General features: G+C 28.4%; 1 protein-coding gene across 1 annotated transcript; it reads right to left on the bottom strand.

The window, feature by feature from the left end:
- Nucleotides 1-10,594: 10,594 nt before the first annotated feature.
- On the bottom strand, nt 10,595-12,796 carry LOC125863264 (nudix hydrolase 18, mitochondrial-like). The gene is made up of 5 exons (XM_049543448.1): nt 12,523-12,796; nt 12,298-12,424; nt 12,129-12,218; nt 11,558-11,686; nt 10,595-11,301 (listed from the first exon to the last, which is right to left on the bottom strand). The coding sequence occupies exons 1-5, from the start codon at nt 12,606-12,608 to the stop codon at nt 11,158-11,160; spliced, it is 576 nt and encodes a 191-aa protein (XP_049399405.1). The 5' UTR covers nt 12,609-12,796; the 3' UTR covers nt 10,595-11,157.
- Nucleotides 12,797-16,697: the final 3,901 nt, after the last annotated feature.

The raw sequence follows: 16,697 nt of genomic DNA on the forward strand, positions 1-16,697 counted from the left end.
CATTTGCAAAAGACTCGAAGAACTTCCTAGACTTGGATCTTAATTTTCATTGAATTTGAATTTATGGACTCAAGGTTATAATTCATGTTTCTGGATGATTTCTAGGTGTTTAGAAGTCCTTTTGAGTAGTTAGAATCAATGGAAAGTGTTAGGACACTTTAGAATAACTTCAATAGGCTAAACGATGAAAAATTGGTGAAAAACGCTAATCTGGGCGCGGCCCCTGGCGCGCCGCGCCAGGCCCAAACTTACTGGGCTTGTTTTGGGCGCACTGCAGGCGCGCATCCCCAGCCTCCTAGCGTTATGAGGGCCCGACGCGCTTGGCCCTCCCCAGGTGCGTCTGACAAGTTTTTCAACTCATTTTCTGAATCCTAAATCGTTTTAATCTGATTCTTTCTCCAAATTCACTTTAGATTCATGTACCCAAATTATATACACAAAATCCAACCCAAACAACTCAAGGAAACAACACTTAATCATCAAGAAACTCCTAAATCCCAACTCATATTCAAGAACGAAATCAATTCAAGAACATCAAATTCTCAATTTTTTTAAGACAAAAATACGCTGAATTAAACATGCTTGGCGCGTTGGTGAACTAACCCAACGCTATGTGATCTCACATTCCTTGTGGGGTCAATTCCTTGAAATCCGCAATCGAAATCGATCGCTCTTGGCGAATCTTGCTTTTCCTCTTGTCCTTTCTCATGCGTTCTTTCTCCAAAAGCCCTAACTCTATTTCTCAAAAGTGCAAACTGAACTAACTCATTTTTGACCCCAACTATTTTATTAAAAATGGATTTAATAAATTGGGTAAGGAAAAGACCAAATTACTCTTCAAAATCCGGATTGGGCATTTTCTTATTCGAACAGTCCAACTTCCAAAGGAAATAACTCACTCATAACGAACTCAGAATCGCACAAACTTAGCGGCGTTGAAAAGATCATTCCAAGAGATTTCCAACCATATCTGGAACTACACCTAACTCATCCTGAGCTAGGAGTTATGGTCGTTTGAAGTTGACCAATAACTCACTTTAACTTGCTTAAAATTTTTTCCAGATTTCCTTATACTTTCCAAAATTAACTATTTTCAAATTTTAAACTTCCTTCTAGTTCTTTCTAGTTGCGAGATGTTACAAATATCATGTAGCGAAATTTTTAAATAAAGAGAGAATGTAGTATATACCTCAATTTATATAAGTTGATGTGTGTTTTCAAACTAACGAGTGATAGTTTAAATATGATTCTAATAATTTTGATATGAAATTAAAAAAAAAAAGAGATAGTTTAAGTGTGTTTTAACATTTTGCTTTTAACATAATAACATACGTACCTAGTATATATATCCTCACAAAGTAGAATCTAAATAGGATAGAATATTTATAAATCTCACTTCTACCGCAAAAATAGAGAAGACTGTTTTTAATAAACCCTTTCGCTTCTAAGAAAGATCTTCTTTAACATTCATATGAACCTAAAAACATTCATCAATTAAATATAATTCTTTTTCTAACACATTTAAAATGAAATGGTATGAAATAAAGTGAAACAAAGGAATAACTTTTAGGGAATAATATCTTGAGAAAATAGTTTTATAATTAATTCAAAACACAAGAACTGCCTTTTCAACTACTCTTTTAAAAAATATTTTTTGAATAATTAACAAAAAACAGGCCCTGGTGCTTCGTGACCTAGGTAAAAAATATTTGCACGAAATTTAAGGAAAAAACTTTTAAAACCTATCCATTCAATTATGTCATAACATTTAACATAACAATATACGTATCTAGTATATATATTTATATATTTGAGTTTAAGTTTTGTGCACTGTTGGTGTATAAGATTTTCTACACCATTAAATATTTTTTAAGATAAACTTGATAACTTAAATAAGTAATTAATAAAATATTTTTTTGAATATAATTATAATTACGATAAAACATAGTAAGGGAAATTTAATCCTCTTTTTTATCTAACCAAAATCAATTCATAGTTATCTTCTTAATTAACCAAATTTATTTGATTTTCGAAATATATTTTTTCATCAGAAGTAATTTTTAATGGCACAAATAATTTCTTAATTGTCATTGTTTTTTCTTTTGAAATTTTGGCAAAGTCATGATCCGTACAGAAGAAGAAATTTTTTTAAAAATAGTATAGCTTTTAATTTTTATCACATACGAATTAGTATTACTATATTATTTTAAATATTATTGCATATAACATTAAGTTAATATGATTATATAAATAGTAATAATGTATTATTATAACCTTTTTTAAAAAAAAACCATAATAAATTTTATAAATTATTCCTAATTTAAAAATATCCGCACAACGCGCGAGCACGCATACTAGTTATATAAACATCCCATGTCGTATTTATTTTTATCTCTATAGATAACATGGTTGATCAAGAAAATAATTAATTAGACGTGAGAATTGAATAATAATTCATGTAGATTCTGTCAATTTGGTAAGACTTGTAAACAATTGAACAACATATATAGAAAAATTAATGAACGTACAATTGAAACTACACAAGCAATTCTTACCAATCTCGCAAGAGTTGAAACTCCTTCCAAGTATTGCAAATTAAAATGCATGAAAAAGGGTGGTCGAGCCAGAATTTTTATTAAGTAAGTTTAAAATATGAAGAAATAAATACATGAGGAAGTTAAAGGAGATTCAACATCTAATAGATACACATAAAAAAATAAAAAATAAAAACATATATAACAATGTAATTTTCCATCAAAAACGATTCGGATAAACCCCTTAGCGCTACCGCGCACGAACCAACTCAATCTACCTTATGTGACTTTCTATCATATGTATTCGTATATTTCAAAAAATAGTCTTACTGTTAAATAATTTGGACCTTTTCATTTTAATCTAAGTTTTTATTGTCACAAAATAATTATAATTCTATAACATATTTGAAAACATAAATTTCAAAAGTCTTTATTATTTTTCTTAAACTTCGTATATAGTCATATACCAACACAAAAATTAAATGTTTCTTATATTACATAAACATTTTTTTTCTTCTTACACATAATCCGAACTAGAGGCACTATTGACTGGCTAGTTGACACGAAATAGTTTTGGATCTAACTCAACAATAAAAGCTATATGTATCATGACTTTAATCAACGTATGAAAAGCAATTGTCACCGCCATTGCCTGCCTGAGCATGTTTCTCCGGCGACCACGGATTGCCGGAAAATCTACTACTCCCCACCACAACATCATGCCTTGATTTACACATCATCATGCCATATTTAAACCATAGCCACCCTTTTGATTTCTTGATCCTCATAATTTGCACATCATGACCAATTTTTTGACTTGCACTACTAGTTTCTATGTAGTGATTTAACTCCTTTAAGATTCTTTCAATCTCATACTTATCAAGAAGGGAAATATTATTATTATTATATTTATCATGAATTGGAACAACAATACTTGGTGATGGTTTTCTTATGTGGAGATGAAGATTGCATTTCTTGATAGAAAAAAATGGATTTTAGAATTGGAATATGTGGGACTTAAAAGCTAGTTCTACTCTTTATTATATATGAAGAAATATGGTTGCTTTTAGCATAGTGGGGTTAGTAAACAAAAAAATTAGGAGGGTTTTAGTAACTTAATCAGTTGGTTAGCTATCTCTTTTATTTTGTTGGTCAGAATTTGATTTTTCGTGTGAAATATATTTTAAAATAAAAATAGGGGAATGATTCAAGAACAAGTTCTTTATATAGCCATAGCTCATATAGTGTAGAGAATTTTTAAATTAATAATTTAGTATACGTGCTTTGTATGTGTCTGATTCAACCAATAAAATTATATATAATAACCAAATAATTTTAAAAATAGGAATTAATGCTTGTTTTATTTAAAAAGGAATGAAAACGACGTTGTTTTTTAAGAGTCACCACTTAATTTTTAAAGAAAAATTAAGAAAACTAATTTTTTCAAAAGATTAAAACAGAAATCAATTGAAAATATTAAAGGGTTCGGGGTTCACATTAACATTTTGGAAAGAATTTAAAAGCACCCGAAATGCCCGCTAACACACGGTTATTTAATAATTAACTATTTGGTTAGTTATTTTAAAGAAAATTGGCATACTTGATTAAATGGAGGGAATAAGCAATTAAGATTTAAAATCATTTTTAGGGGAGAGGGAAATATTAAAAATAATATTAAGTAAAATTTTAAAGAAATTTAAGTAGAAAAATAAGCATATGATTATTTAGTCTTTAGAAAATCCCGAAGTGACTATCTTTTGGGGAATTGATTAGGAAACCTTAAAATTAAATAAACATGTAAACACCTTGTAGCAAATAAATAGATAAGGAGAGAAGATTTGGGCCCAAGTCTGATTCTGTCCGCCTGGGCCAGTATTTCGGCTTAATTCTGATTTGGCCTTATGGCCATTCACATCATCTGTACATGTCTTAGTCTAATATAAAGAAAAGTATAACTTACATAAATCTCATAGTATAAAACTTAAATTACATTCTATCCCTACTTTTTTTTATTTTACAAAAATCCCTTAAAATATTAGCCATCCGGATACATAATTGGCTGTCTGGATACATTAATTGTGACACATTATATATATGGCTGTTGCGTTTAAAAAGGAAAATAAAACTGAAAATCAAATTAAAATCCCACAATTTATGCAATTTAGTTCCTTTTTATTGTGTCAATCAGAGAAACGTATATTCTAAAATAACAAATCAATTCAAAATTCATGTTCATCTTTGTCCCTATTTCAACGAAGAAACTTTCGAGTAGGATTCAATTTTTTTGTTGAAAATTTGATAAGATACATAATGAATATTTTTATTTTTGAGTGACACTCTCGAAGGAAGAAAAAATCGAAGATCGTAGTTTTTGGGTTCTTCGAATTCTACACAAATCTCACTATGGACGATCTGGGTTTCTTTGCCAATTTTCTTGGTATCTTTATTTTTGTGCTGGTGGTTGCTTACCATTGTGTGATGGCAGATCCCAAATATGAAGGCAATTGAAAGTTGTTATTTTATAATTATCTTGGGCAAAAATAGTTATGTATTTCCCATAACTTCAATTTTCGAGTTAAAAATCTGATAACAAAAGGTATGAAATGCATAATCATGTGCTTTAATAATTGTTTTTCATTCATGAATTTGTATATTGATCGATAAGCCATGATACATTACTGATTAGAACTTGATACATTAAAATTTTGACGTATATGTTATGGGTTTGCAGATCTGTGAGTTACTGTACTCTTAATATAAAGTATTAGATACATGTGAATTTCATTTTTAATTTTTGAATTTGTATATGCACATATAAATCATGATAAATTACTTATTTCAACTTGATTCAATTTTAGTTTGATGTATATGTAATGAATTTTTATAGATGCGAGTCAGTATGTTGTTACTATAACGTATCAGACACATGTGAATTTTTCTTTATCAGTATATGAATTTCTATATCAATATATGAATGTATGCATCAATATATAAACTATCGTGTATCTGCAGTTAATTATCATTAGGCGGTTGTGTATCTTAAATTGAGTTGATTGATATGTGATGTATCTCTAACTTTTAAATGTGCACAAGTTGTTCCATCTTCTAAATTTATTTATTCAGTGTATAAAGGTGGACGACGATACATTGTTTACCTTGAGAGAAAAATATGTAACTATAGGAGATTTTAGCATGACGAGATATCTTGTGCGCACACAATTATTGTTGCGAAGAGCAAAAGTATTACAAAGATACATTCATACTACTTTGATTACTACAAACCAGCTGCATTAGCAAACACATATAAAGTTTCAATGGTTTCAATGCTGGATAAGGACGATTGGTCAGTGCCAGAGTTTGTTTTGGAAGAAATTGTCTTGCCACCTAGGTAAAAAAAGATGCCTGGATGACCAAGGAAAAGAAGGGAAAAACCTAATCAAAAATAAGCACAAACACAAACTGTTGTGAACGTCATGGACAAAAAGGTCATAACTGATGAACTTGTACTTTCTTTTCGAAAGAAGATTGACAAACTCTCTTTTGGGACTACTGTTATGTTTCAGATACATTATTTTGAAATTATAGATTTTCAGTTTTGCTTTTCAACTTTTACCTTGATAAAACATTACAATTTACTATTACCTGGTGAAATTTTGATACAATAAATTGAAATGTTAAGATTTTCAACCTTGTGTTCATTTTTTGTAACACATTATGTTTTATATACCTTTTTAAAAAATAACGTATCATTAGCTATTTGATAATAATGTACCAGATAGCGTGTTTTTGGAGATGGTACTCCTCAATATGGTTCAGATACATTTATATAATGTATCCTGAGCTAGTTGAAAATGTATATGATACAATAACGTTGCGAAAAGTACGTAGTATGTAAATAAAATTAAGTGTATTTATAAATGTATCACGGCAAGTAAGAATTAATTTATCTATTAGATACATGAATGAATCAGGCACTAACTACAACTAATTATTCAATGTATCAACATAAATCAATACGCAACTAACTAGAACAAAATTATCAAGTAAATACATAATTGAATCAGCAATCAAGTTATAAATTACATTACATTGGTTACGTGTCAAAATGTATCGGCAATTAACTAAAACTAATGAGAAGAAATAATATTGTGTGTTTATGCATTAATGAATCTGATACTTAATTTTATCCAAATTTGTATTAGTTTATATAAGACAAATGTGTACGACAATCCATACAGTGAATAACAACTAAAAATAATGAAAGTTAAAGTCAAAATAAATAACTTTTTACAAAAAGACTCTAAAACTTGAGTACGAGTATCTTAAAACAATAAAAACAACAAACTCTAAAACTAAAGTTTGTGTATCTCAACACTATAAAAAAGTGTCTAACAACTGCTAGATAATCTTAATTCAACATTCACCAAATCATCTTGAGCTGGTGCTGTGAATTCACTCTTAGGCCTTGGTGGATCCTCATTTTCACTTACGTATCCTACATTAGCCTTTTCAATACCGTTTTTCCATAATAGGGTTGCATATCGTGTACGCACATAATCTAAACAAAATGACAAACAATTAAATTAGTAACTTGTAATGTATCTTATGTGTGAATTTGATACATTTCAACAAACTTTTGAATTTGATACATATTGAAATTCAAGTATATGATACATAATAGCAAATATAAAGTATTTTAACTGTGTATCTAATATAGATACTCATTACAGCTTGATTAAGTGCAAATGTATCAAAAACTTATATTTGATACTAATTATAACTTCATATACTCGTTATGTAATATTTATGTATCATGTATAGTTATATGTATATGATACAACATTCTGCATATTACTGCCCATTCTACAATGTGAACTTTATAACTTGATACATTCATGACACCTATTCAAAAAGAGAACAAAATTAGAATTTTATGTATCGATATAATATATTTAACTTATGATACATGACAATACAAGAACAACACTTTGCCATTAATATATCAAATTTCTTAAACAACTAACAAAGGGCAATATCAAACATCTGTCAAAAATTTATATTTAATACTCATTACAACTTGATGAACTAATATTGTTTATTTTGGATTAATCATCAGTCTTTTCTGTTTCTCCTGTTCTGTTGGAACAATATCCAAGTACACCCCCACCAAAAATAAATCAAAAAAATTTACCTCGACATAAAAATAAGACTAATATTGGGGACTGAAATTAGCAATGACATAGAAATTAAGAACTGCGTCGTTCTCATAAGCACTAGTATTATTAATCTTAGATGAGTTTAATTCAATCAATGCTAGATGAAGAAGATGAAAACTTCAAAAAAAAATCGAAGAACAATAGAATTGAGAAGATGAAAACTACATATTCAGTGATTTGAAATTGATTGATATTAGAGAGAGAAACCTTTTGAAATTCAAATTGGGATGAAGGATGTAACTGATCAGATTATGGGAGTGAAATAAGGGAGAGATTTAAGGAGCAAAAATAGGAGGGGAAACGTGGGTTTGTTGTGTTAGGAGTAGGGGTGTTCACGGTTTGGTTTTGGTCGGTTATTGGTCAAAACCAAAACCAAACCAACTTAATCGATTTTAAAATTATCAAAACCAAACCAAACCAAATATAATATACATTTATCGGTTTGGTTGTTTTCGGTTTTGATTTGGTTTGGTGCGGTTTTTCGGCTATTAACCATACATAAAAATAAAAGAAACAATTCATTCAAAACGTGAAAAAAGTGACAACAATCCATTCAAACAAAAAAATAGTTAGAATGACTGGCATTATAGAACTTTCAATCATTGAATTTACTGAATAAAACTTCAAAATTCACTATTTTGGCATAGAAGGAAGAGACAATGACATTTTCAGTCCCACAAAGAATTTCCATAGACACTCATATACATGAAACCAATAAGAAAAATGTTCTCACCTTAGACAGTTTTTCTTTCATAAGTAAATTATAAATAATTTTTGATGAAACATATATAAAATCTTTAAAATTGTTTATGAATATAATATATTATGTATGTATAATAATAAAATTTATGTATATAACTTGTTGGTTCGGTTCGGTTATTTCTTCGATTTTTTTCGAACAAAATCATAACCAAACCAAATACTATCGGTTTTTAATAATCTAAAACCAAACCAAACCAAAACCCAAATTAAATTGGTTCATTTAATCAGTTTGGTTTGGTTTTTATCCAAACCATGAACACCCCTGGTTAGGAGTAATGTATCAGCGGACTTGAGAATTGGGGAATAATAAGGGATTTTGGAAATATTTTAAAATGGTAGAGAATAATGGAAATTATGGAAAATAAAGGTGTGTATATAGGTAATTTTTCCTTTTTTTTTTAATATGTCCATTGTATCATGATACATCATGTATCGGAAATGTATCACTATGTAATGTAGAGTTAATATCCTAAAAGGTCACTCAACTATTAGAATTGATGTAGCAAAGTCATTAAACTTTGTTTTGTATAAAAAAAAAAACTCAACCTAAGGTTTTTATTTGCCAAAATCACTCAACCAAATTTTATCATTAAAAGAAAATCTAACATGACAAAATAAATTATTTTTGTATCTATTGAAGCATAAAATGCATAAATAAATAAAATTAAAGAAAATCCATTACACCTCTTCTCCCTTTATTTCTCTATTTCCACAAAAAATTCTCATAAAAAAGGCCTTCAGAAGATTCTTTAATATTGTTCATGTTAAAATCTTTTTAAACAATGGATTCACATAAATGGACAACTAAATTTATATAAGATAATATTAATAACCTTACAATTTAACTTATGAATAAGAATTTAGGCTTATCCGAAGAATTGTTGGTAAAAGTTGGAGTCAGAGATTCATTTTAGCATATATATTCATAAATGTGTTTACTGTTATATTTTTTATTTTTTCTTTACATAATATTTAGGCAAATTAAACCTTAATACTTTGTAAGAACTCTAAGAAGAAATTCATTATTTAAGAAAAATAACATGAATAATCTGAAACAATTTTTTGAGGGTCTCTTTTTGGTGAATAAATTAAAGAACCAGACAAAAAGAAGAAGCTCAACAACAGTTTATAAAAGAAACGAAGACATGAAATTTAATAGAAAATCTAAATTCATACATTATAATTGCACAGAATAAACTATAAATTTCTGAGGGCACATAACGAAATCCCAAAAGAAAAGCACAATACCGTTTTAATTCAAGTATTTTTTTTCTCGAAGAAGAAGTGTAAATGGTTTTTCTTTTAATTTTATTTATTTGTGGGTTTATGTTTCAATACATACAAAAATAATTTATTTTATCATGTTAGATTATTTTTTAATGATAAAATTTGGTTGAGTGATTTTATTGATAAAAAATAAAGTTCAATGACTTTATTACATCAATTCTAATAGTTGAGTGACCTTTTAAGATATTAACTTTGTAATGTATCAAAAATGTATCATGATGCAATAAGAAAGGTATATATCATGATGTTATTTATCGGAAATGTATTCATGATACGTCATATGCCGAAAAGGTATCACGATATCATCAACAGAATGTTGTATCAGAACTTGAATGGTTGACATAGTTGATACACCACAATAATAGACTAACTTTGATACTTCAACCTACAACTCCCAATAAACAAAAAGAAAACGAAGCAAATGGAATAAATAAAAATCGTCAAATTTTGTTTTTGAATTTTTTTTTGGAATATATTGTTATTGATATCTCGTTTACAATTCTATGTCAAACCAATAACGTAAATTCTATAAATTAATATAATTGATCACTTTGTTGCATTAACTACTTGTGTTAGTTAAAGAGTCACAGATTTAATGACAACAGCATATACCAAGAATATTGGCCTTAGTAGGAGTGATGGGATTTATGACTTTTACTAAGAATACTTCCATAATTGCACATTCAATGAATTAGTTTGTGCTAACAACTTGTAATTTTATCTCAATAAAGGGATTGATCAAACGATTAGCTAGTTCAATAATTCAATGAAATAGGAAGAGAAGTTGTGAAAAGATGAATGAATAAATTTGGATTAATTACATACAAAGTTGGAAAAAATTTTGTACATATATTCTACAATTCTCTTAACCCATGTACTCTAGTTCTCTCAACTTTTGACCTCTATCAAACAAACTTCTTAGACTTCTCTTCACCTCTCCTCTGCTGCTAAACACTTGCAACCAAAGATTGATTGCACAATAATGTTGATTCCCTCCATTTCAAGTTGTCATGTAAATTAAGGTTCGAAAGATTCTTGATTCCAGGTAGCCATCGATCCAAGGACTTCAAGCTACATTACTCATTCTTGGTTCATAATATGGAACATGTTTTTTCCTTCCTTTCATTGCTAATCATACAATGTTTGTTCTTGTCTTTGATTTGGTGTTCATTCTCGACTCTTCGCTTAACATAGAGTAGTACTAATTGGCTTGGCTTTTGGAGTAGTGATCATTCTAACATCGTCATTGAACTCAATGTTTGCAATTCATGAAGAAGGGTGTGAAATTTTGACATTTGGGATAGAGAATGTGGTATCTTGATGATTGAAGAATGCTTGCTAGTAGTAGTACTATTGAGTTAACTACAGCAGACTACAGTATTTTCCTTGAAATGGTATATTTGGGTTCCTTCTTTTCTCTTTGACACCTTTGAAGCAAACACATCCAATGCTTCTTTCATCCATGGATGCCAACATACTTCTCTTGCTTCACTAAACTTCACCTACAATGTTGAAAAATCAAATACATTTTCATTTCAAATCCGAGGATTCTACAACAAAAACAGCTTTTAGCAGCAATAAATATAAACATTAATAAAGAGTATTGATGTTTTTATGTGCAGACTTTACAAAGAGTACTGAAATGTAATTGTCACTAGTTATTGTATCTAAAAGAACATATTTAGCGGCACTTAAGTTATTGTTGTTAATTAGTTGCTGCTAAAGATCATTTTTGATGTAGTGTATATACACACGTACCCATAAACGTCGACGAACACTTTTCTCAGGCCAATCGTCTAGTTCCTCGGTTACACGCAGAGGAAACATGTGCCCCTCATGAAATATGCCTTGGCTTTTGCTTTTGAAACTCCACGTACCTAAATATTCCTGCAAACAATGAGCAAAATGCATGTTTAAGAAAACAATTCTAATAATAATTATGCATCAATCCCTAAGTAATAAATGAGAATTTTCCTACCAGCGATCACTCAATAATGAACACTAATTGAAAACAGTCAGAAATGAGTACTTTATCTCTTACATGTGTCTTCAACCTGAAAAAACAATATAATCCTCTATTGCACTCAGAGGCGGACCCACCTTGATTAGTAGGGTGGATGTGCACCCGTAACTTCAAAAAAAATAATGTGTATATATATATAATTAACAGTGTTATAGGAGTGTTCTTGTGTTGTTGGTACAAGGTAGAGGATCCACCCACAAGACTAGGGTTCAATTCTCAATCATATTTGGTGCACCCGAAGTTTTCAAATTCTGAATTCGCCTGTGGTATATTTACAACAAAAAAGGGAAGTATTTAGATACGAACCTGAACTTCAACCTCGCCAACAACACCAGCTTCTTCAAAAGTCTCCCTTGAAGCAGCCTCTTCCAATGATTCATCAATTTCCCAACCACCCTGCATTTTCAATTGCGCAATCATACATATTCAATCGAATCGAATCGAATTGAATTGTACAAATTCGATAAATATATACCTTAGGGAACATCATTCTTGGATTCTTCTGTGAGCTAATCAATAAAAATTCCAAATCATCAATAGGGGTACTACCCTGTTGAACACATGATGATGGATCCCTTTTTTTGCTTCTATATGGAATACATCTGCCAACAACAATTATCATTATCATAAAATTAAATCTCCATTTTAAATCATTCTTAAATATAATTTAAAATTAAAGATTAAAGTTAAGAACAGAGACCCAACAACTTGACGACAACCACGATTGTATCTCTGTAAATCTCTTCCTGTGCGTGAATTCATAGAGAACGATTTCTTTATTTGCATATTCAACAAAACTAAATATTTTTTTCTGAAACAAAAAGGGTATGCAACAAAAGACACAAATATATATAGGATTGAAATTAGGCTGTTACAGAGGACATAAAATTTTGCGCGTACAATTATGTTTAGCTATTTTCTTGGGTTACATCATAAATTTCAAAGAAAAAAATTTAAATATATGTGAGAGATAGAATTAATTTTTTTTTTCTCTTAATATAATTAATTGTGTGGATAATATGAGAATTTTAATGTTTGTTTGTCCGTTCCTTTAGTAGAAGATGAGAGAGATGAATAGATATGAGAATTAATACACACGTTATGCGTGGCTCAATAATTGGAGATGACTCATTTGATATCGACTTTATTCATTCGTTAAAAGTAAGGTTAATTTATACTTCTTCTCTTCCTAATTATTAGTATTTGTGCCAGCGCGTTGTACGGATATTTTAAAATATAGCAATGTTAAATTAAATTTATAACATTTTTTATTTTTTATTTATTTCAATTTATTTAAAATGCCATTGTTCAGGTTTTATCGAAAGCTTATCATAATCTAACAAATAGTAAAGGAAAAAAAGCAACCAATTGACTTAAAACTATCGTAAGATCTTATATTATGTACAATAAAACTTAATTTTTTTAAAATAATTCTTAGAAATTTTCAAGAATTAATTTCATAAGCAATTCTCATATAGTTAGTGATACAAATTAAACCAACTGAAATATAATATAACTTTGATATAAAGAGCAATGTAAGAGGGTAATAATTATTTTAACATAAAATGATCTAAAATATCCTTAAACTATTGAAAATGATATAAAATTACACTGCATCCATCATCATCACCATCATCCTTGTAACTTCATTTCCCAATTTTCTAAGTTAATTTGATTTATACCTCTCGTTATTTCCCAATAAAATCATCTTCTTGATTTAATATAACATGTGAATATAAACAAATAAACAATAAATTAAAGTGTTTGTACATGAAAGTAAAATATAAATGCAGTTATAAGAATTTTGATAAATAAACTTATAAAACTTAAGAATTAAACATCTAATGGATTAGACCAAATCTAATTAGAACTCAATAAAGAGTTAATTTATGAAATATATTAGACAACTTTTAATGAATTATTATATATTTTGAATTCTCACAATTTACTATTTGAAACGAAATTTAATTCAATTTAAATAAAATTAAATATATTAGATAACTTTTCATGAACTATTATATTTTTTGAATTTTCACAATTTACTATTTGAAACAAATTTTAATTCAATTTAGATAAGTAATGTCATTTTTAGGATGATATTTGGTCCAATTTAGATAAGTTCATAAGAAGTATTTAATTCAATTTAGATAAGTTTTCACAAAAATAATATCATTTTTGCGGCGATATTTAATCCAATTTAGATAAGTATTCATAAGAAGTGTTTTAGGAGAAAAATATATATCGAGAACATGTGAGGCAAAGTTTATTATGTACGGCTCCGCAGATCTGTATTTGAAGTTGGTTCTCCAAGGTCCATGCTTCGTATTAACTAATCTTTTAACACTAATATGCAACATTTTTCACGATGTATTCTGCACAAGATCAACAATTGTAGTATAATATTATATTCTTAATTAATATAACAATATACTATTTTTGAATTTAGTTTCATTTGATATAATTCAATTAAATTTAAAGAATAAGAGTAAAAAGCACTCACCTAAAAACCCTGTTTTGAATTCAAAACAGATCCATGCTTTGACAATTTTTTACTTTGATCTATATCAAAACACAAAACTTTATCCAAACAAATATGATGAGCCCGTATGCTGCGATGTTTGGTATACAAATTCTAATTTAAAATTTGTTAACAAAATATCTAATATATAACTTATATTTTTACTTACTTCTTGATAACACTCAATCAAATATAAAGAAGTAAGAAACACTCACCTATATACCATAGTATAAGTGATAACATAACATGTCACTATAGTGTGGCGAATTTTTTTTGTTCTTTTCGTTCATGTCAATTTCCAGATGTGTGACTCTTATCAAGTAAATTTAAGCAAAATTTAGATAAAAGAAATACCTAGACATCAAAGTAAACCACATCCAATCCGCATCCCAATCTGTTGTAATAGCTTCACTTTCTCTAGATATTCATCAACTAAATTAAGAAGTAAAACCCATTTTAAGAGTCTCCAAGATAATTATAGATCACATCACAATAATAGATTGATTGTATTAATTACTGCAACAAATTAAATCTTTACAATTAAATTTTTATAAGCCTAATTTAAGTACAAAATTCCTAATTTAAATCCAGTAAATTCTCAACTTTACCTTCATGAGAATGACGATTGAATTTATGAGATTTTCGTTTCTCCTTTATGAATTTGTCTTTCTTTTATTTCCTTGGTTCTTCATCTCCTTAGATCTTCAGGCATTTGCTTTTCATTTTATATAATGTATATATCTATTTGCATACATTGGGAGATATGTGAAAGTAAAAAAAAATCTCGTTTCAACAATAAAAGATAATAGAAAGACAATACTGAGAAATAAGGGAGAAGTTATTGTATTAGTTTCAAATCTATAAATATTAATATTAAGAAATAGGAGAGAAGTTATTCTATAAGTTTCAAATTTGAAAATGGTAACTGATTAATATTTTAATAAGAATTCAATCTCATTCAAATTATATTAAAAGAAAAACTGGCAAATTTATTATTTTTTTTTAAAAAAAAAGCTGGCATAACCGCAAAAATTTGTAAGAAGCATTTCGTTTGGATTATTTTTTCTACTACTATTCTCATGATTTGAATTTGGATTTAAACTCAAATTTTATTAAAAGAAAATCTTGATAAAGTTATTTTTTATATATATAAAAAAAATTACTGGCAAAACTGCCAGAAAACTTCCACTATTGTCACAATGCTTTGAATTAAAAATAACGGGAGTAATTAAATAAAGAATTATTCATTTTCTTTCCTATAAAAAGGGAGTTTTTTTCAATATTTTAATTTTTTTAATCACTTAAATACAGATCAGTTACATCATCCTATTTAATATTTAATTATTTATTATTTAAAATTTTGAAAATTTGTGGTGCTGACATGTGGCGTTTTTTTCTTCTCCTATTATATATAGATAGATTTGTCCATTACTTTTTAGGTGTCCATAATTATTTATCCATTTTGACAAATTAAGAAAGGATAATTTTTTTTATCTATTATACTCTCAATTAATTATTTTGAAAAAGATAAAACTTTTTGAAAATCTTAAATTTTTAATTCATTCACTTCATAATTTAATAAGGGTAAAATGATAAATTTATTATGTCAATAATTGTTTGTGTGCATGAATTAGGTTAGGGTATACAGTAGAGTAGCCTCCAAGAAACTCTAACCCAAATAGGACTCATTTTATGGAAGAGGCTCCTCTCCAGTGATGATCTCTCCAGTTCCCCCAGTGCTATTTCATATAGTTGACATGTGTCCATTTAATTGTTAATGGACCAGATTAATTTTCTTGACCAAAAACCATTAACCATGGTTATTAGTAATTCTCTCTCCTCTCATTCCTTTCTCAATCAGCAAAGAAACACTTCTTCCCCCTCCAAAACTCTCCGAAAAATAGAGCAATCAAACAATTGAAAATTAAAATTACATCAATATTTTAATGTTTTTACATTTACATATGAACAACTATGGAGAGTCTCAAAAGAGAAAGATTGAAATGGAGTGATTAGCTCCAATTAAAGATTACAGCTATAAATACCACAAGAAAAGAAGACCCAAAAAATAAATGGAGAATTTCACCTATTAAAAAAAATGTATATGAAAAAATATTTTCCTACCCATTTTCCATGCCCTTTCCAGATCCTTTAGTTGGCTTTTGCAGAAACTCCAAATTGAAAAAATTGATGTTACGAAGAAGACGATAGAGTTTTCTGGATAACTATTGTGACCGAACCAAACTTTAAAGAAGTAGTCTCATGGGTTGGATTTTTTAAATTTTATAACCCAAGCTCATCCTTTGAATTTTGTCTTCTTTTATCACGGTGTGAAAATAATGGAAAAAAAACGCGAT

Source organism: Solanum stenotomum, chromosome 4, assembly GCF_019186545.1.
Source record: "Solanum stenotomum isolate F172 chromosome 4, ASM1918654v1, whole genome shotgun sequence".
NCBI lineage: Eukaryota > Viridiplantae > Streptophyta > Magnoliopsida > Solanales > Solanaceae > Solanum > Solanum stenotomum.

Bases quoted from the DNA above. Each gene is read 5' to 3' on its own strand.
- LOC125863264 (XM_049543448.1), bottom strand. From the start codon at position 12,608: ATGCAAATAAAGAAATCGTTCTCTATGAATTCACGCACAGGAAGAGAT. The intron at 12,425-12,522 runs GTCTCTGTTCTT...TGTTGTTGGCAG, and splicing joins GGTTGTCGTCAAGTTGTTGG to ATGTATTCCATATAGAAGCA. The intron at 11,687-12,128 runs GTTCGTATCTAA...CATTGTTTGCAG, and splicing joins TTGGCGAGGTTGAAGTTCAG to GAATATTTAGGTACGTGGAG.